The sequence below is a fragment of the Xiphias gladius genome, chromosome 16 (assembly GCF_016859285.1).
Source record: "Xiphias gladius isolate SHS-SW01 ecotype Sanya breed wild chromosome 16, ASM1685928v1, whole genome shotgun sequence".
NCBI lineage: Eukaryota > Metazoa > Chordata > Actinopteri > Istiophoriformes > Xiphiidae > Xiphias > Xiphias gladius.
This window is the reverse complement of record NC_053415.1, coordinates 5,464,684-5,487,716: the sequence shown is the minus strand read 5'-3', so window position 1 is coordinate 5,487,716 and position 23,033 is coordinate 5,464,684. Positions and strand designations below refer to the sequence as shown.

General features: G+C 38.5%; 1 protein-coding gene across 1 annotated transcript in view; it reads right to left on the bottom strand.

The window, feature by feature from the left end:
* Positions 1–18,435: 18,435 nt before the first annotated feature.
* The window catches only part of calcrla (calcitonin receptor-like a), a 32,592-nt gene continuing 27,994 nt past the window's right edge, over positions 18,436–23,033 (bottom strand). Inside the window, exon 13 of the mRNA XM_040149347.1 lies at positions 18,436–22,393. Within this exon, the coding sequence (XP_040005281.1) occupies positions 22,172–22,393 (222 nt within the window). The 3' untranslated portion in view covers positions 18,436–22,171. The remainder of the gene's footprint in view (positions 22,394–23,033) is intronic.

Here is a 23,033-nt window from a genome sequence, read left to right as displayed (position 1 = left end):
AATATGCTGTTACTTGTTAAAACATAAATTCCGTGTATTTTGTTATGCAAGGTCACTTAAAGTAGAGCCATTTAAAGCTTATGTAAATTGTGTCACAACAATGTGCTGCAACACTGCTCGACTAAAAGAATCCATTCATTATGTGAGAAGGCCATGTAAAAATTAGTTGTGATGGCTCAACAAAACAATAACAGCTGTAAGAAGAGTTGGAACTCTTCATAATACAGTTTTGACAGGCGTCATAAATCATGCATCCAGGGCTGCGAGAGGTTACTGCTGCATGAGAACTGTGATGAGCCAAGTGCAGACATCTGGGAGATTCACAGCTCTGAGGTCAGAGGTCGCAGAGTGTGCGGCCCCCAGCTCAAATCTAGTGAAAGAAGGCTGTCTCAAGTACGCAAAGAAAGAAGGACTGATCTACCAACCAACATTACCATCCTTAGACCACAATAAAAGAGGGTACAGAGGTTATTAAAATGACAACTCACCAAATATCTTCATAAAAAATAAGAGTTAATGGGTACTTTAAGGAAGACCTGATGACCAGACAGAAAATTCGACAGCTGAGGGGCTCTGACAGGGCAGATTTTGGAACAGCCCTGCGATCAGACTCATGGGATGTTAACAAATATATGTTATTTTCCATTTATCTGTGTTTAAGAGCATTTTCAGGCTTGCTCTTTAAAAAAAAGTGGAAAAAAGAGGGGAAATGCCAGGAATTTAAAAAAAAAAAAAAGAAATTGAAAATTAAACATTTGAAAATAAAAATCAGAAATGGATTATTAAATTCTAAAACTCACAGGCCGCTAGTGGGGGGGCAGCAAAGATTGCTCTAGGATGATCGAGCCCCTCATTCAGTAAAAGCCTGGAAGTATTTAGCACGAGATGCAGACAAGAGACAGATAAACAATGGGTCTCAGCTGCAGAAAGCACAGTATGTTGCACAACCAGTGTCAAACTGTGTCTTCATTACCCGAGAGACAAACACAAATTTGTAGCTTATACTTAAGGCATCAGTTTTCACTCAGGCACTTCTGACACTAAATGAGCATTGATGGCAACAGTGCAGAGGTCACAGTCACAACTGAGGGGGAATCCAGATACTAATGATCAAAACAACCAAAAGGAAGTCCCCTGACAGTCATTGTTCAGACAGATAGACAGGGAAACATGTAGTGCAACAGATGAGGAAATTCATACTGTAGATACATAGACACGTCAAGTATTTGAACCACAATCGTGTATTCGATCAGCCTTAATGCGTATTACATTTTGTTCTCAATTGGTTCTCATTAATCCTTAAATGTAGTAATGGTCAGAATGTTGACATTGTCTGCCTTGAGTCTTAAGACTGGGGGAAATCATCCGAGCTTAAGTCACTACCCCTCGACATGACTGTGCACCTCTCTGGATACTTTGAAAAAAGATAAAAATGAGAGCTGTGACACATGAAATAAGTAATATGAGAACCAATTAACTATGATGAGTACATTTTTCACTGGTGACTTAATTATTTTAAGGATTTGTGATTTCAAGGGTAAAAGAAAGATGTACAAAGTTGGCCAGAGACCATGAAGAGGAGTGCTCAGCTCAGAGCTGGTCTGGACACTGACTGTATGTTATGCAATACCTCTCTCAAAGGAAGTCATTTAATGTCTTGTGAGGTGGGAATTCCTGCACAAGAAAGATGACCTTAACAAATGGCGTACCACCTCTCAGGAAAGTTTTCCCCATCTTCTCTTCTTTTTACATGTACAGTCAACTTTGGTGCACTTTACAGCTGTGGCACAAATGAATTTCCCACATCTGTGCACTGTTACTCGTATCCATCCCGTTAGCTGCACTAACTGACCCACTTTCACTGAAATAAAAAAATGCGGGGGAATTTTACTGCACCCATACCCAATCAGCATAACACTTGTTAAAATTTGCATACAGTGAGTAAACTTCCCATGAAAACTGCATCGGAAAAAAAAAAAAAAAGGGAGAGCTCCCACAGAGAGGTCTGTGGCCACATGGTCAGATAAACCCAAGGGTAGAAAGTGGTAGAAGTTGGCTATTATCTGGTATATTTGTCAAAGAAATCAGGGATATTATAAATAGTTAAAATGCATGTAGTTTAGTTAGAGGAAACATTCATCTTCAAAGCAGATTAACAGTATTATTTCTCTTCTTTTCAGAGGAGTTACAGTATTTCATAGTCATTAAGGAATGTTGTTGGGCTTGGCAAATCTCTTCAACAGACCATCAAACTGCAGATAAAAGTACAACAAAAAAAATCAAAAACAGTGAATTAATGTCCTATTTTTATTGTATTGCCAGATTTGAAATAAGACCTATAATTCAAAGTGAGCATAAGAAAGCAGTCCATTCCAAACAACCAACACATTTTCTGTTGTCACACTGGAAACTCCTGTCTGAATTATTGTGTTTCTGATATCTGTGTTTTTGGTACTATTTCAATTATATATTTAATAGCTTTGTGCGATTTAAATGCCTGATATCACAGGACTAAATACTACTCTACTGAAGCATCACCACTCACCAATAACTCTCAGTTCTCCACAACACAGCACATGGAGATCTAGTCACACACTGACACAATTTCCTCAGATGATTGCTCTTATGCTACATAAAAAAATAAAATCAGGAATGTCTCTCTTGCTACATTATAAGATTTGCAAGACAGTGTATATTTGAGAAGATAATAACAGGCATCCAAAAGTATCATAAAAATTAATAACATGTAGATCTAATGTAGCTGTCACTGACTTGGATTTACTTACATGCTAAGTGACTACAACTACTTGCAATAAATCCTGACAGCACAGGCATTAAAAAAGCTGTTCCTACAGTCACTGTGGGTCAAACAACACAGAGAAATCTATTGCATGGTAACACGGAGCGGCCTGTTTAGGATTTATAATTTTTTAATTTGAACCATGTTTCGATCTCAGACTGAGACACCCTGGTACTTAAATTGTATAAAAAAATTTGGGTATCTATATTTCACAACTACTAGTTCTATTTTTGCTAAAACAACTGGGGAATAACAGTAACACGCAGTAACACCTTAACATAATATCGAATGTTCGGTGTACTCACACACAAAAGGTGAATTTCTGTATCGTGTTATTTATACAAATTTAACAGCTGGACTGTTTTGTAGTCTGTGATTATTTCCCAAAAAGCAAAAGCGCCAACTGTTCCAATGTTGAAAGCTAATTTTGCTGTGTAACTGCTGGATGTGTAAATAAGGTTGCCCTATCAATTTAAAAAGTGATACTATGAAAGTGTGTTCACAACTTGTTTCTGCTGACCTCAAATGGCCAAAAAAAACAAAAAAACAAAATTGATTGATTTTTTTTCCCAGATTTAACCATATGGTAGTTTCTATTCGCAGATAGTGTAGAAAGCAGGAATATGAGAAAAACTAGCACTGGACCTAAAAGGCAAAGCAGGCTTCCAAAGCAGAAGTTTTGTGAAGCCAAAGGAAATCTGCTGTTGAGAAAGCAGGGGGTCCTCCAGGTCCAAATCAAGGTCACAGGAACTTTTCTAGGCGGGCAGGAAGTTCCCACAGGTTATCACCAGTGTAGGCACACCAGCCAGGCTGTTAATTTCATTAAATACCACCACCAACTCCCATTTCCTTTCTCCAGTTGCTGTGAGTTTGTTTTAGAGGTTGGGCTGGTTCACAGGACACTCCACTACCTCTCGATGCAGTTTATCTCTGTGGTAGATGTTGTAGCCCTAGAGAGTGGCTGAATGGAGGACATCAGAACATTTTGTTTCAGTGTTGAATGTGAGAGGGGATCTCTTGAGCTGTGATCATGTTTTGGGCAATAAGTGCTATACAATTTAAACAGTAAAAGGATGTCTTTTACAGTACTTTGCATAGTTTCTATCACTAAACTGTACATACTGTAACACAAAAAGCAGTTTAAAAAACTTTAGTATGTCATTCACTTCTTTCTGCGTCAGTACTTCATAGTTTGTCCTAGCTCCACCTTATCCTTCCTGCTCATCCTACCAAGCGCCTTGAGAACACAAAACGTTCTCATCTTCATGCACCACACCTACATTTCACAGCCAAAGTGTATTCATCTTTCAAGAGCCTCTGTGTTGCAGTGCAGTTCATATTTTCCATTTCAGGCTCACCCACATTATTTTGGAGACAGACAGTTCATAATTTTTTCACTTCCTTTGACACTGGACCTAGAAAGGATGTAAGCAGAAAGGCTGTGATGTTGGATTTATCTTAAAGTAACTGAAAATCATCTAGATGGACAGATGGAAAATAATTCAAATGTGTAAAACATTTTTTAAAGGAGAGCTAGAAAATAAGGGCAGTCTTATCCATTATTTTGTTTGTACAAATGAGACAGGAATGAGAATAGCATAGGGGAACCATGAAGACCTAAGCCCTAATGGAACACCGTCCAAGGAAGGCTGTCTTTCAGTTGCTTTAACCTGCACTGCTATTTGAAACTCCCAATATGAAACACTTTATAGTGTAACTTAAACTTAGAAAAACTCCAACTGTGCTTGTTCAGACAGAGTCATATAGTATGATTAAAACAGGAATTGTAGCAAGTGCTCATTAAAATAATTTGCTCAACAGAAGGAGCAACGTGAAATACTATAAATGATTTACAGAGGCTACACACTCATAAATATACTATATGAGAATGGAACTAATATGCAAAGATATGATACCAATTTATTGATAACTTTGGGCTATTAGAGGGATACATGGCTCAAATTCAATCACAAAAATAAACCTAAATACCTACACCATTCACACATTCATGGTACTGTACAACATGCAAGTAGCAAACATACACAGAGCACATCATTTCTGAAATTTAATACACGTAACTGTCAGATCAAAACTGTCACAATATCAGAATCACAAAAGCAGGAAACAGATTGTGACAAACACAATGAAGCTTACTGTAAATCTTATAGTAGCGAATATTTGTGACAGAAAAAGGCATGAATAGACTCATTGTCTTTTGTATAGAACTGAGTTTAGATGAACATGCCCTACTCTGCTGCCAAGAACAAAGTTGATGTCCTCAGTGTGGGATGAGGAGGAATGTACTGCCCTGGTCAATGACATTTACAAGCCATATGTCCTACAGTGCCATTTTACCACAGGTTACCATGCAATAACCTTCTCAGACATAAACAACAGTGTCATGACTTTCCAAAACTACCCATTTGACCATTTGAGACCTATTCCTATTGCCATTGTCTGATCTGCCTTTTGTTAGAACTACTATAATAATATTGTTATATTAAAATGGATTAAATGACTCAATGTATGTAAAAGGGGTTGCTTGTAGTGTCTTTCAGTCCTTTGTTTTGATTGTCACAGGCCACTACTTTACTGTTTTGATACACTCTTGCTCCTCTATCAGAATCATTTCCATGTGTAGCACGCAGCTGTTTTCAGCAAAAAGCTCAGACAAACTCACTGTAAGCTACATGTTCATTGCCCAACAGCACACAATGTTAGCAACTAGTTGACATAGTGGAGTATTTAGAAGCTAAAGAGCCAAATATTTCCCTCGGGTTGGTGGAGACCAAAAGCAGAGCTAAAACAGATTGTCATAACCATAACATAATAATTGCTCATTCTTCGATTCACTTGAATCATGGTGCTTCATGTCTGCTGAATGTGTAAATAAGCAAATATTTGCTAACTATTAAGTATATATTACTTTATGTCAGTGTTTACAGCTTCTTCTCCCTGCTCCGAAGTGGCCAGAAATCAGTTAATGCAGGTTTAATATATGGCTGCCTCAATGCAACAAAAAATACTAGAGGAATACTTGGACATGATTTAGGTCCACGAGAAAGATTGGCCTCACAAAACCTGCATCAACGGTTGCCAGGAGGTAGGATGTGAATTGTGGTCTGTGGTGCTGAAGTCATATGGTCTGTGCACCCTACCATCCCCACATTTCTTAGGTTGGGAAGACAGTAGAAGTGCTATTAAGCACTATAATACTATATGCATGTTTTTAAAAGTTAAAATATAAAAACATTTAATTAAATAAATTGGGTTTACATTTGAAGTCTGTTTTGGGGCCCCCTGATGGCTAAGTGGCAGAAAGCAGCTGCTTAATTCCTCAATGCCCTGGGCTAGCTCTGCAGGGAAAGAACTTCCTTTTTAAGTTCAACAGCAGTGTAATCTGATGAGGCAGATGGTTAAACTCCAGATGAGCCTGACTGTAGCCTCGGGTCCTCCAGCAGTTTTTTATCAGTTTTCTGGCTGGAGATTAAAGACAAATGATCTGCCTTTGCCGTTAGGGCTTGTCGAATTTAAAACACCATGCATGAAGAGCTCAGTCGGGCTAAATAAGTTACTGTGTCCTTTACTTATTAAATTTCAGTTTTATATAATAATTTCAGTATATAGTGTAGTTTTTTCTTTGATAATTTAGTTTTTCCTTTCTGACCATGCTTTCATTGCTTTTAGTACTTTCCATTTTCTGCTGTTTGTAAAGAACTCTGTAACTGTTTTGTAAAGTGCTGTATAAGTGAAGACAGTGGTGATAACTGAGGCAATGATTATAAATTGCGAATGTATGCAAATATTCATAAAACACTACATTAGTAAGCAATTAGAGAACCAATATTTTGAGCAGTGAGAACAGAATCACAACAGTTGAACTGTTCCATGATAATGACATACCCCTCATTAGTCCTCCTGTCAAAATATTAGTGGGCTAATGTGTGTCATTTGAGGAACTCCCTGTCTAGGACACCAATAATTTATATTTTCCAACACAAATGAGACACTTAACTTCATGATGTAGGAAACGCAATGCACACCAACTGAAATAAAAATCAAAATAAGGACACACTTTCATATTTACCAACCAAACATATTGATTTCTCATGTCAAAAACCCAAAAATGAAGTGGTAAGACTCTCTTTATGCACATGGGCATTGAGTGTGCATGAGCATTGAGTGGGGGTGGCTTGACTATTCCTGAAAGCCATCCAAACCTGTGTGTTGAGTACTTGAAATCGTGGGTGTTCTGTGTTGCCTTTTTTCCATAATGTAAAAGTGTGAGAGCAAATTCTATTTTCTATGAGTTGACTGTCACTTGAAGTGTGCTCACAGGTCATGTTAGTCATTGTGATGATGAGTCATTCATGCTGCAATGCTGGAACAAACAGGACAAGAACTCTGCGTCAGATACAGAGTTTATTTCTACAATCACAACAGTAGGCATCTGTTTTGATGTCATCTTTTTCCTAAATCTAACATTCAGGGGCTCTGAAATATAAAGCATCCAATCAGTGCAATTCTTTCATTTTCACAAACCTTGACAGAAAAAAACCAAACCCAAATTCCACTACTAGCTTTTTCTGGAGCTTTCAATTGTATCAAACGGTCTTCATTGGTAGATGGATTAGATCAGTTGCCTGGGAGATGGATCTGTTGTGGTTTTATCCATAGCACTTTTGGGACTTACATGTGGGATGAAACCATTGTATATCGCCAGATATCCAGAAAAACTGAGGATACTGCATCCACTGAAGACAGTGTGATACAGCTGAAAGCTCCAGAAAAGGTTAGTAAGTTGTACCTCAGTTTGGCTTGTTCTGTCAAACTACCAGTTCCAGTATCAGCAAGATGAACTTCCATGCATGACAAGCCTTATTTTGGAATTAATCTTTTAATTTTCTAACACATAACCTGAAAGAAATTTGAATATACTCACTATGCAGGATGTAGAACACTTTTGTTATCAAGTAATTACACTTTTAGAATGGAATAAACTCTTCTTTCAAATTACCAATAATGTCTGTATTTATTACTCTCAGTCATTGACCTGGGCTTATCCATTTGTAAATACCTTGTAAACTCGTGCTTTGCAGAAAAAAATGTGTAATATATACAAGTTTTAAAGTGATGTCCCAAGAAGGGAAGACCACTTAAGGTGAAAGCTGTTTTGGCAGAAAGAAGTAATGTAGTGCTTTATAAAGTAAATAAAGTTCAATAAAGTACTTAAGAAATCAAAGCAGAGATACTGTAGTACTGTAGGTGGAAGTCAGGTGACGTTGTTATAGAGCCAAAAAGTCACTTAGGGAGGAGGTTGGGTTGAATGGATGTGTTGACAAAACATTTTACTTTGACATGGGAGAACACTATTTGTTTCCTGTTTCAAACCGAATATTCAATGTTGTTCCTTAACTACTTGTTTATTATTGCAACCAATATGACAAAGGTCCTGTAACCCTGACAAGGGACTTACTTTAACCCAAAAAATGATCTTTGTCTAAATCTAAATAAGTTGTTTTTTTGCCTAAGCCTTGACATCATAAAAGGTTTAGTTATTTATTTTTCACTCAGTTTATCTGTGGGGCTCTAATTCAGGAAACACTCTTCTGGGTCGTATCAGAGGGTACTTGTTGGCTTAAAAGTAGCTCTTACTTTGGAGAGTTGCATCTGTTGCGCTGCCTGACACTTTTCACATTATGACGGCTGTTCCCAAGCTGCAGGTCAGGCAGTAGCAAGATAAATCTGAGGGGGTCGCAAAATCATTAATGACAGTAGAGGAAGACAAAACATCCCTGCTGCAAATAATTTTTGTTTATTTTTTCTGGCTTTTCTCACTCTGTGCTTTTATTTCTTGTGAAATACTACAAAGTTCTATTTTGTCAGTACTGTAAAACCTTGAAATGAAACAGAAACAGAAAACACTCTGTCTGGTTAAAGTACTCAGAGTTCATAGAATACCTGTGACGAGGGGTCCATAATAGATATTTCCTGGCTATGAAGGATCACAGGCTGGTTGGGAACAAGTGCATTATGAGGAGCAAATATCTGCATTGAACTTTCATTTGCAGTCTTGCACTGTGCTGTCACACAGCAGATTTGCAGGAATGACATAAACACCCCTGCAAAATATCTTTTTAGTTCAATGGTTTCCATTCATCACATGCTTTAATTTATTTTGTTGACAATATGGTAACATTTGCTTATTTGGTTAGCTGCTTGTTGCAGCTGAAGCTTATGACACATATGTGTACTGTATTATGAGAGAAAAACTACATCATACTACTTATTAGTTAAGAACACGCTGGGCTTTGTGTGTACGTTCATGTGTAATACATTTGCGAGGCACGATGCTTAGGGATGTCATAGTATACATGAGGGGAAAGCAATGTGTGCCCATACCTATCACAGTTCATTATCATCACACTGCATTGTATTTAAATGGCCGGCTTCTGCTCTGGCACTTGCAGCAACAACTGCTAGACTCATTCGACTGCTCGGTAAGGTGATCTCTAATTCCACTGCTGCCTGGAATTTTATACTGGTTATACAGGTATGCTGGTTATTCCTACCAGCCGTGCGGCGCCCCTGCTGGCTGCTTTCCTGTGTTCAGATGTCTTACTTGGAGCCAAATGGCGAATCTCTGAAGGCACTGCCATCCCCAAACCCACTGCTGGAGCTCTTCTACATTCAAAGTCCACGCAAAGTAGACAGCTATAGTGGTTAAAAGACCTGTCTGTTCCAAGAGGTGATTGATAATTGCAGCACCCAGTGTAGACAGGGTGTACAACTGCAACAGCCCCGCTGCTTCACAGAAATTTGAGCATTGCATCTTATCATAGGGAACTTTTGTTAAATGTGTTAATTTTTTTCCCAGCTCTTCACAAGTCTCATAATATTATCCAACTGTGCACTTAAGCTATCTCAGCAGAAAGGCTTTGACAGATGTTGCCATTACTCTCCATAGTGGCGTTTTGCATATACTGTAACACAAGAGAATGCTACTCAGTTATTCCCCAGGACTCTAGATTCTGCAGCTGTGTATCCTCTGGCTAACTGAAGTGGAAGAGGGATCATTATCAGGATGCATGCTTCCATCCCTTCTCTAGTCATATGAATAATTGAGCTTCACAAGAAGCTGGTTGGGACGCACTGACGTTGCTATTAGTGATCAACCCACAGTTTACTAGGAGCCATCTCCTTTAATCATGTTTGCCACAGGCTCTGTTGTGTGTGGTGTTTTAAGTCCCTGCAGCACAGACAGCAACTAATTTCAGATTCATGAATGTCAGACAACTTATTATCATTTGCTATAAATTGACCTGGTCAATGAAGTCTTCCTGACTGAAGAGGCAACTGCATATTCTAATACTCTGTAGTACTGTACTGGTGACAGACAGATATTATGGAGTAGAACCAGATGGGTATTCAGACTTACAAACTATAATATGGAGTTCACAACCTAAATCAGGAATTCTTATGGGACAAATGCTGAAGACCTACACATAGGGGAAAAAAACACGCACACACACACACAAACACACACACACACACACACACACACACACACACACACACACAAAAACAATGACATGGCACTACTGAAAAATGGGGAAAATCTATTTTTATCTGGGAACAGACATTGGTAAGTTGTGTGTTTTTCCATCCCTAAAGTGTTTTCCTTCTAGTCCCCACTCAACTACAGACTAATGTGGGCTACATTTGAGTAAAGAAACTTATCCATCTTTACAACTACGAGCAAAGAAAGTATACACGCTTACAGGCAGTGGTTTCTCACAATTGCAGGAAGACTTCTTAGTGCTCTGCCCCTCTTAGTAGTGTTCAACCTGGGCAGACATTTCCTTGTGTGATAGCAGAGCTCCACTATGCACTTTGTCTTGTTAGCAGATGTCCTGAATAGTTGGCTCCACAAACAAGCCATCTCTTTCCCTTTCTCTGCTTATCTGATAGGATTTGTGTAAACTGTTGAGCATTCCAGTATGGCGTGCTGAATGACAGGTTTTGCTTAAGGAAAACTTGTTTTGTCTTCATGAAGCAAGAGGAACAAATTGTTAAACAAGAAATTAAGGAAGGGTCACACATTTGTTGTGTTATACCTCTAAAAAAAACATGCATTCAGTATAATGTATAAAGCATATGAAGATTAGCACATTGCCTTGGCCTCAATCAATTCCACTGAAAAGTTTTTTGTTGCATCACACTCATATGCACAATATTAACCCTAATGTCAATACTATGACAATTAGATCTAAGCCGCACAATGCTTTATTGTTCTCTATTGCTGATTAGAATTGTTCTGCAGGTATTTGACAGATATGTGATGATGGTCCTATATGAAAAGTCAGGAGATCACCTAAATTATTGCAGTTCATCTATAGGAGTACATGAACGTCTGTAGCAAATTTCACAGCAGTCCCATATACAGTATACTTCTGGAGACATTTGACTGTGAACCAAAAGTGCCAACCTGCTGGTGGTGCTAGAGGAAAAAGGCAGAGAGCACCAAAGATGCTAGGATATATCCTTTTGGAATAATGAACCTCTACACCAAATTTGTGCTGATCTATCGAGTGGATGTTGAAACCTTTCACTGGTTAAGTGAAAACTTTGACCAGTTTGTGCTGGTAGATGAAAAGTCACAGGATCACCAAAGTGATTAGGATTCATCCTCTGGAAATGTAATGGCAGTCCATTATATCTATACCAAACCCAAGTATACGTGTCACAATGCATAGCACTAATTTGAAATGACTCATGTTTAGGCACAAACAGAACACATTTGGTGTTGATATTCCTTCCTCTCATAATTGGAACTAGTGCTGTTGCTGTTGGTGTCAGTTGAGCTGCTGATCTCTTCTGGGTTCCAGGACACATATTTAGCAGCGAGTTAAATCCCTGAACCTCTGGTGTCAAACTCAAGGGCACAGGAAGTATGACTGTTACTGCAAACAGTGAGTGTATGTTTGTTGCCATGGACACAAATGAACAACATGCAGTGATTTTAAAATTCCACCAAATGCAATTTTTTAGGATTGAATGTATGGCAGTTGCTTTTCAGTAAGGATTTTTATTTTTATTTTGCTCAGACTTGCAGCATATGCACTATTAACAACATGCACCTACAAAGCTGCATTCATATAAAAGAAATAAACTTTCTGGGACACACACGTGCAAATACAAAGACACACAACTCTCCTTACACACATGCAAAAAGCTCTGTCACAGTTTATCCTCCTATCCTCACTTTCTGCCGTGTCTGTGCCACTGTTACGACACACCTGTCATCGAACTCCCAGGCCGCAGCTGCCAAACAGCTTTTGGCTAGTGGGCATTAGCTACTTCCTAGAAGCGCTTGCAAGCTGGATATAGATTCACAGACACAGTTTTACAAACTGACCTATAGACTGACCTTTGAAGCTGCCAGTTGCTGACAGAAACTTTTCTTAAACAAAAGGTATGGGTGTATATGTTGAGATGAGCCCACTTATCTATAGATATTCAAAATAATCTTCTCTTTTCTGGAGACAAATAAAAATTGAAAGCAGGATACTAACATCTCTCCAACTGTGTGATATGGTGCTTTGCATGCAGGGGTATCAAATTCATCAGAAAATCTATAGCAGTGGTTCTCAAACTTTTTCCGGCATGTCAGCATCAGGCACTAGACCTGTGGAGACAGTACTTCTTCCATTTCACCTTCATCCCACTGAGACTCTGTGCCCCAACCTATGAGAGACTTCTTAATGAATTAAAATAATTATCTTCATTTCCCCAGTTGTCCTCAGTTTTATACCCCCTTTTTCTATAATCATTGGCTCAATTAAGTCCCTTTGGAAATAAAAAAGTATACTGCCTCACAATTTCACATCTTGTAAACAAAAGTCCCCTGTGTGTTTCCCAAGGAATGGGGAAGCCTGGTGAACCCTAAACCCCACACACAGTCAGAGGGAGAAGCAACAGCAAGACTCTCAGATATCTGCACCTGTCCATGCTGTGATCCCAAAGAGGCCCCTGCTGGGAAGTTTGTGAGGGTTCAGTGAATGACAGAGAGATAAACAGGATGCAGAGAAAGAGTGCTGGTAGGAGGTCAGACAGAGTCAGGCCCAATTTCCTTTTACATTATGTTGTTCAAGTAATAAATTGCCCAGATAGCCTTTTTAAAAAAAATCAATCTAACTGTGGCGTACATCAGCCGCTGTGGATTAAATCAAATTTTCCAATTCAGTGGGATAAACATTTGATATTTCACAACAGGAAAAATCACTGACATAAAAAACAAAACAAAAAACAGACACATAACCCAAAGCAAATGTTGCAGAGAGCAAAGCCTCACTACTGCCTTTACCAGTGGGACTCAATCGGCAGATTACGCAAATAGTTTGGATTTGGACATAAGGTCATAGGAGTTACTTACTTGTAGCAATATTGTTCCATAGTTATCAGGACAGGGTATGAATCTTGTAAATTGGAGATCCCACAGCAGGCCCCAACACAAGCTTTAAGCCCCAACACAAGACAAAGGGTCTGCAGCCATACTAGCCACTCTATGATCAAAGGTACAGCAACAGCAACATTTGCTACTTAGCACTAAAAACAAATTACTGGAAAAATTAAAATTTTGCCTTGATGATGGCACTACAGAAGGAGTCAGAGGATCACTGAGGTTATCACAATTCATCCTTTACAGTTTATCAGCCATCAAGATTCAGGACCAAAAATGGTCAACCAACCAATCGCTGACCACACTGCCTCACTATCTAGTCTGGCTAAAACAAGTTAACAAGATTAAATGGTTTCTTAAATTAGTTTGTAAACCAATGAATGTTTTAGCATGTTAACATGGTAATATTCAAGACACAAGCCTGAAGCATAGTTCCCATAGCAATGGGAAAGACTCCCATTAGTTACAACTTGCATTTAAACTACCAAAAACAAGTGCTCAGTTGTACACACACATGGTTGGTCATGTGTGCATTTATCAAATCTGTATTAAATTACGGTGTAGTTTCTTTGAATGATGGGAGAATCCATGTTTTTTTTTGCTTTTCAGATATACAGTGTATCAGCCATGCCAGACATATCATAGGTTTTAGAAAATGCTAGAACTAGGGGATCCCACAGAAGGGACTGGAGGAAGCTGCAGGGGAAAAGGATGTTTGGGCTTATTTGCTGGTCTGTTGCCACCATGACCCCAACCAGGATAAGTGATTTGAAGATCTGGATGAATATATGAACAGATGGATGGAAACTACAAATGGAAAAGGAAACAGAAAAGGAGAACCTGAAAGACGTCACTGCAGTGTCACAGTGTGGATTCATGCTGAATCCACAAAATAATATGGAAGTGAAAAAGTGATTAAATATTAGAAATAAACCTAAAAACCTGTTTGGTGTTCGTTGTTAGGTGGTAGCTGCATGAAGTATTGCTATTAAGCTGGAGAGTTAAGAGTTAGAGTTATTTACCCCAAGTAGTTCAATCCAATATAGTTTTTATAGTCTTTCTTTCTTTCCTTCTTTTCTCTTTCGCTAAAGACAACCTTTGAAATATTTTTTATGTTGTATAATCCCCTCTGAATATCCATGTAAACATTTGAAGAACAAAATGATCTTGATAAAAAACAATCCATATGGTTACAATTACACTTGGTTCCCTGACTCTGATCTGCCCTAAGCTCAGGATAAATTCTTTAAAATCCTGCTTGTCTGACCTGCACATAGCAATATCTGAGATTCCCCACAGGTAAACAATCTTGCTCAACGTCTTTCTAGTGAAACTGGCTGTCCTCCTACATATACACAACAGCAGCTATCAGTTCGAGATAGGCTAAATGTTTTCATTAAGCTGAGGGCCTCCCCTTGTCCTTGTTTCCTCTGCTGTCATGGAGGGATACAGGATGGGGGTAATTAGATAGCGACAAGCGCACACACTGGCGCCTTCTCATCCTGTGGAGCCTTTTTGGTGTGGTCCTGTGAAGGGTTGAGACTACATTGTTGTGTTGGAATTAATCAAACCCGTCTTCCCGCTGCACTCCTGAGGAAGAGGGGAACTTTCTTCCTTAGTGGGAAGTTCGTGCACTAATACTATAACCACACACTGTGAGGAATGCAACGACTCTTCTGGCCATAGTGCATTTGAGTCTAATTAAGTACTGGCAGTTGCAAAATTCTCATCTTTCCCTTGTATGGAAAAGAACTACTGATTTCAATTGAACCAGTCACTGAATAACTTTCTCAGTCTGGATCTGCTTGACTCATTGATGATGGTTGGTTAACAAAGTTCAGTTTAAGCCAATGAGTATCTATTGTCAGATGCAAAATGTCTGGTAGTGAAGAAAATGGGTCAAGGAAATCTCCCTGTCTTTGCTGTATCTCCCCTGATTCATTGACGGATCACATAAAATAGACTAGCACGTGTAATGTGACAAGAATACCACTCAGCACAGCAGTAGTGATGCATAAATAGAGTAAAAGAGCCAGTGCTCAGTTTTTGGCTGCCCTGAGGCATAGTCAAAAAAAAGTACATGGCATTATATTATATGAGATATATTTCAATATATGATACTTTGTTACACTATATGATGAAGACTGTTGAAAGGTAGGTAGAACGCAAAGTGTCATGATGGAAAGAAAGGTGTGAAAGGATGTGAATACACTCTAGATAAAAACTGAGGTGAAGACACATCTGTGGCAGCTGACAATGTTTTAACTTGAGTGAAAAATTTGCACTTATCTTTATGAATCGACCCCATAAACACAAAGGGAGGAGACTAAAAAGGAGAGAGCCTGGAGGAAAATAACAGAAAGAACTGGAGTTCCTGGTGAGGTCTGAGGTCAGAGTCAGCAGAAACAAGCTGTGAATACAACTTTGATGCATTTAATTTGAATTTGAGAGTATATGGCGAAACTTGTTGGCAAACAGTTGCTTATTTTCACATTCAGCAGATACAGTGTGAGATTACTGTATCATTCATTTGGAGTTGTGCTTCCAGACAGCTGGCAAAAGTCCAGTATTCACTCTGCTTTTAGTTCTTGAAGGAAGTATCTGTTCCCAAAGCAGATAAATCTGCCACTATTTCCACCCGCTAGTTGCTTTTTCTTTTTTTTCCTTTTTTTTTTTTTTCCTGGAGCTGAGCAGGTAGTGTACAGTGGGTTTTTATTTTTTGCTGAAAATAGCTGCCTGCTGAGGCTGAAAACAAGATTATGAGAGAGGTGAGGGTGAACCAAAACAGGCTGTGGGCTGGACAGCTGAACAAGGAGTTCAAACTCACTATTAAGCTCCAGGAAGTTGAGGGGAGCTGCAGATTCACCTGACAGTTCTGTGTAAGTTCATCATCACGAGCAACCTCTTTTACATTGTCGCATTGGTTTCACACTTGATACATTCTTGGTATGGAAAGATTGATTACAGTGGCTTTAATAAAGCACAAATATCATGGGCAGAAACAGCCCTAGCCAATAGGGACAGCAGTGCTTAGATGAGAAGGTTGCACATTGTTATTTTTAAAGGAACAAGAGCTGGCGATCTCCATCTGAAGTAGCACATATTCATTTCTGGTGCTGTAATCCATGTCTAGTACATGTACAAAAAAAAATACTACCTCACCCCAGTCAAAAAGTGTAAATGAGAGAACAATATAATTCCCCCTGCGTTGCACTTTGTGCAGTATACAAATGTATCATTGCTTTTGAGGCTAAATGCAGGCGACACCGCCCTAAAGCAGCTTCTCTTTGCTATTTACCAGCCAGTGATGTGCAGCCATACTTATTCAGGTCATGTAAGAGGGAGACAAGCCACCAGCGGTAGAGAAAAAGACATGAATTGTCTGTTCACATAGAACTACAGGAAATGTATGCCTTAACTATTTTCTTCACTGAATGAAATCTTTCAATTTTTAAAACTTTTGCCAAGGTGACATGTTGTGACTTGCATCTAAGCCTCTCCTGCTACATGCTGTAAAGCTAGATAAGGGTCATTAACAGTTCTGTATGTCAGCTCAGGCTGGTTGGAGGCAGTGGAGCGGTACTAAATGGGTGGTACAGGGAGTTATAATTGGACAAAGTGGGATACAGAGGAGGCTGGTGGTGGAAACATGTCTTTAGCCTTGTTTTGTTCTACAGTTAGAGATTTGTGAATGAACTTCTGAACTTGCCTGGGAGCAGCTTGTGAAATGGCAGTATGAACCCATTCTTGTTGGGAGACAACTCAACATTAAATAGGAGCTCTGCTTACTATGTACTGGTGGACCTCTGTTTTAAAGCAGATACTGGAAAAAAGGCAATCACAAGAGATCATCAGGATCTTTTTGTGAATGTGTACATATGCCTAGACAGAGTTTCTGAAGCTTTGGGATGGAGTTTGCCACTAATGTGAACAATGTCAAGATAGTGTACTGGTGCATAATCTAGCAGTTCTGCATCAATGTATCTCATGATCTCATGAATAGTATTACACTAAGAAACATTCCATTGGGGACACGCTCCTTTGAAAACTGCATGATTAATGTATCATTTCAGACCATCTATATTTATTACAGTAACCGTATTATTGATGTATTTTAAATGTTAAGCCCCACACCCTTTATTTTGCATGTATGACATTTCCAAATTCCAAACAAATGTACAGCAATAGGAAATTCAGTGAGATGTGGCTCTTCAAGGAGTTTACAACTATGAAGATGTTATTCTGTGTCAAGGCTACAGATGGCTGATGTAGAGAAACCTTTGATAATCATCACATTTTTCATAATAGCTATTAATAAACCACAAGAGAGACTGTTAACTTAACCCCAAGAGTCAAGTAAAACAATAAAGGAGCAAAACAGTCATTAAGAAATGTTGTCTTTTCTCACACATTTATCTCATGCTGTGACGGGATAATAGTCTGGATTAACTTTCATTTATTCATTTATGTGAGCTGTAAAAAACTGCAACTTGCCATTATCCAAATATACAGAGACACAATAAACAATAATATTGGATTATTATCTATCAATGACTTTGCCAGTAACGTATTGCATTTGTTTTAACTAAGGTCAAGGGGAAATGGGTTTGTCAGATAGGACAATAAATGAGCTTAAGTGAAAACTTAATGGATTAAGACTACTCACAACAAAAGGGACTGGGGAGCTGAGTAACATAAAAAGAAAGCTTGTTTGTTCCTTTTGACTGTTACTGTGGGGACTCTTTGCCAACATAGCAGATGTTTCTCATTACGACAGCTTACCACAGAGCCACAGAGGTGTCAAATCAGCTCCACAAATCAGTTACATTGTGTTCTTAAGGATTTGGCAGGCTTGACTTTGACAGTAAACTCATTTGGTAGATGAGGCAAGCATGAAAGGATTAATTATTTGCATGTTAACATCTGCTAAATAGATCTGCTTGTGAAAAAAACAACAACAAAAAAAACTATAGTTGAGGGCCAGTGCTGTGCTATACTGTATTAGTATGCAGATACACACAAAATAGCAACATTGTCTGATTCAGTGAAATAACAAAAAAAGAGAAATATATATATATATATATATACACACACACACACACACATATACACACACACACACACATATATATATATATATATATATATATATATATATACATATGTGTGTGTGTGTGTGTGTGTGTGTGTGTGTGTGTGTTTCACATCCAAAGAATAAAAAACCCAAAGTTACATTCAAACAGCAGTGTGGAGTCAATGTGTCAAGACTAAAAAAGTTAAATACAGTACAGTATAAAGAAAAACTACAGACATTGTCCTCAATGCTTTTGTCATACTTTACAACATTATTCCAAAGTGTCACTGGGGTCTTCACAAACCCTTTGGAGAGTCATATGAAGGAATCCACACGTACAAAAACACAACTTAAACGGTACACAGGATTTACTACATTAGCCAAAAGTCTCTGGCTTTTCCACACGTTGTGATGAAATTAGTGTAGATTCATAAATTATTACGATGCATCACTACATAGTAAATAACTTGATGTCTGAAGGCTTCAGATGCCGTCATTGCACATTAATCACTTGTTGCAAAGCAGTACTGACAGCCATAAATGTAGGCTGTACAGTTTATGATTAAAGTGAGAAACTGTCCCGCAGATCTGTGATAAAAAAAGTACAGACTGTATTTGTGATATCGCAGCTTGATTTCATAATACCTCTTGCTTATATTTCTGTCTGAAACTAACCCTTCACCTCAAACACTGGCAGCCAAGAATGCTTTTTCATAGGTGAAAATAATATATACCTTTCGTAGAAATATGTCACTTTTGCTGTTCTGTTTAGACTCAAGTGCTTAAAGTTCTCACAGTTGATTTAAAGACTGTTGAGAAAATGGAGATGTTCAAAAGTTATCATAAAAAGATTAAAAGCCAGCAGTGTGAAGAGTGACTCATCCAAACACTCCTTGTTCAAAAATAGTAATTTTGGATTGTGCATCTGAAAAAAAAAAAAAAAAATTGGCACCAACAGATTATCCATTTCAAACACACACAAAATAGAAAGAAAAAAAAACAATAAACAAGGAAAATTACGAAACAATATGTACATATTTGTTTTCAATACTCTATTGAAATAGCAAAGAAAACATGCCCTTTGGAAGGTTGTATGTGAGTCTTCACATATTAGACTTACACTATTTGTTTCATGAAACATATTTTTGTCTGACTGGTGATAATATGACATGAATAACTTACACAGAAGATAGTGGTACTTCTCTTTCTTCACTTTCAAATACAGGCAAAATAGAAAGTTGACAGAATATACCAAAGATGATGACAAATAATATGGACAGACAAATACAGTAGCTTGTCGAAAGCTCTCAGTTAGTTCCCACCCCTCCTTTTTTAAAACACAGAACAAACAGCTTCTTTATCAATGTCCCACACACTGTCACATAAGATGGTCGCTTCATGGTCGAATGCTTTTGAGTATGATGTGTTCATAAATACTGTATATATAAATCATGCACACAGGCACATACACACAGTCACACGTTCAACTCGTCCTCCTGTCAGAAATGATAGATTTACAAAATTATTTACATCAGCTGATAGTGACTCGTGTTCCCGGCATTGTGGACAATGTGTTAAGGATGTTCTAAAATGAAGAAAAAAAACAATAAAGGTTTGGGGATTTGAATGAGTGAAATGACAACATAACTGTGAAAAAGTGCATCGTTTATTGACCAGGTCTGGATACAGCCTGGTGTAGCTAAATGCTTTAAAAAGAATGTTTTGTTTTTTGTTTTTGTGCAGTATTTTCCACGCAGCTTTTTGTGAGACATGATAATCACGTCACATGTACTTCTGAATAAGGCTTTGTTCAGACTGATATCAGCACTATGTGAAAAAACGTAGCTCTCTCATTCATTTAAATGAGGTCATTGCGTTTTCGTGGGGGTTGCCCAAACACAGGGCTCTGGTAAAAAAAGACATAGGCTAAACCTGACTCAACTTATGCCCCACTGCAAGGCAGCATTGTCTTCTGTTTACCTCCCAATCATCGAAGCAAGAGGATAAAACGATTGTCACTGTGATAACCTCCCAGAGCTTTCAAATGTTTCCTCGTGGTACTACAAGTGTCAGTAAATGTGAATGTGTTGCAAATTTTAAACAAATTTCCAGAAAATCAGCGAAAGAAAATGGAAATTAATGCGTGTTTCTGTCCCATACTACTATGCAAAGATAAGAAGTTCGTTTGTTGAGATAACTGGTTGCACTAATTTTCTAGTCAGGTGCCATTAAACCGTTGCAGAGGAAGAGCGCACAACGAGATGACACAAGAATGCCAGCCCAAACTCAAATAAACAAAAATGATGTGAAAACAGTGTTTTGTTTCATGTATTAATTTGAGGAAGGTTTGTCCTCCCCACATTGATCTTGAAGGATCCTTTTCTAGCACAACTACACTCTTTCCTCAGCTGAAGCTAATAGGAGCCTTCGGCAGTCCGCCTTAGCCAAATAGGGGATTAAAATACTCACTTGATTGGGGTGATTGTTATTAGCTTTGACTGAAATTTTAGAAAGCATCTATGCAAAGAACGAGAACTTTAGACTTGCGCCCCCATTTCTAAAAGTGCAGTTGCACTATGAAGGAACTGGTTCATAACCGAACAGAGGGAAATATTACGTATCAAATTTAATCTACCCACCAGTACCTGAAACAGCACGCCCTCACTAATCTAGCCCCCTTCATTTTTTAACACAGTGCTGTTTTTGGTCTGAACTGCCAGTCATGCTTACATCTCAGTTATATCCAAGTAATTTGACTAGAATAAGGCTAAAGACAGCAGTGAATGGAAATGTGATGCATTTATGTTCAACAGAGCCAGGTCTTTAAACTAAACCGTTACATTCAAGTATAATGAGCATATTTTGGAGTACATGTGATTTCATGATGGCTTCTCTGTGATAATATCATGTTACAACCTACCACGTGGTTTAAAGGATACATGTGTCAGTAAGGATCACTTAAAGTAAACACGCTCAAAACATTAGCATGATGACATCTGAAAATCCCCAAAGATGAAGCGTGCGAGCTAATGGTATGATTCCTACCGTCATCTGCATTAACTGTACACGTAGAAACAAACACTGAAACAAACAAGAAATGATTTTAAAGTTTAAGTGAAGCTGGCAACAAGTCATATTGGTATTTAATTGACAAATTTTGAGAAAATGTAGCACAACTTTATCTAGCTTCAGCTTTAATAAATACTGTGTGGTATTTATTCTATTTTCATTTAATAAACAAGAATTTGTTCTGATAAATTAAGTTTAAAATGTGAAAGATATTATATAGCAGTAATATATTATTATGCACCTGTTAGATGTCCTGACTCTGCTCTGATTCTGTATTGAAAATATAAAAGAAATGAGGCAGGCAGGATTTCTAGGTTTGGCACTAACCATGTCAAAACAATTTACAGTGTAACCAAAGGCATTATGTGCATGACATGACCCAAAAAGGATAGTCAAGCAGTTAATATTCATCCATTTAAAAACAATGTTGTTGGGCAGAGAGATTGCAACAATATTGTGATTATCAGAATGCATCTTAGTCCAAGTGAAGCAGTTCAGTTGAAAATTTTAGACAAAAGACGGTGCTGGAATAGCTGTATCGAGCTCACCCTACAGTACTGTTAAAGGGCCTGTGTCGGTGTGACAGAGAGGTGACAGTTTCCTTCAGTTGGGTGAGAACCTGTGTATACAGACCTTTTCCTCTCTCACTTCTTCTGACATTGTATCTTTAGGAAGAGGCAAGTTTCCTGGTTGCCATGGAGCTCCAAACATGCTGCAGTTTTTAATTGTGGGATGGGATGGATAGAGTTTGAGAGGAGTGTCGCTGTCAGGCAAAGGGGCTGTCTGATTTGAAAAGTGAAGCGTCTGCCTCATGGCAGCCCTTGCCATTCATGTGTTCTGTGTGGCTGTCAATGCTGTAGCAGCCCTGCACCTCTGTGATGGAGGAAGCCGTGTAGGAGGCTGAGCGCAGGGCATCTGAGTGGTTTCCTATGCTGCTTCCAAACTGGATATTATACTGGTTCCAGTGCCTCCTCAGAACTGCTTGGACCTAACCAGAGAAACCACATTTAAGATTTTAATGGGACTGCACAGGATTCATTAGTTGACATAAAACTACAATTTGTGTATTGAAAATAAAAGTTCAGCATTTTGGGAAACACACACCATATCCTGTTTTGTACACTTTACACGAACAGAAATGTCAAAAATGACAATGTGGTATTAGAGGGATTTGCGTAGTTTAACTATTCTAACAGTGTTTTTCCATCCACCCAGTTTTTCTGTGAAGTGTCTTGGCTGGTTGCCGGTCAACTTCACTGTGAAGACAAGATCCCAAGAACTCATTGGTGAACAACCGCCAGGTGAAATTTTAAACTTTGGACAGAGCCAGGCTAATTGTCTCCCAAGTTTCCAGTGTCTTAATACTGAGATAAGCTAAGCTAAGAGCCCCCTGTCTCCTGTTCTGTAATTAACACACATACATGAGACTGTGCATATGTTGTCATCTCAATCTCTGAATGCCATATCATTCCTACGTCTACAGTATGTGTTAAGTATGGAGCTAGAGGTAAGACATGGTTAACCTAGCATAAAGCTGGAAGCAGGGGGCAACAGTTTTGTTTTTGTGGGGGCTTTACATGCTGTAGCTATTTCTTGTTGAACAAGAGCTGGGCACAGTGGCCTGAAGA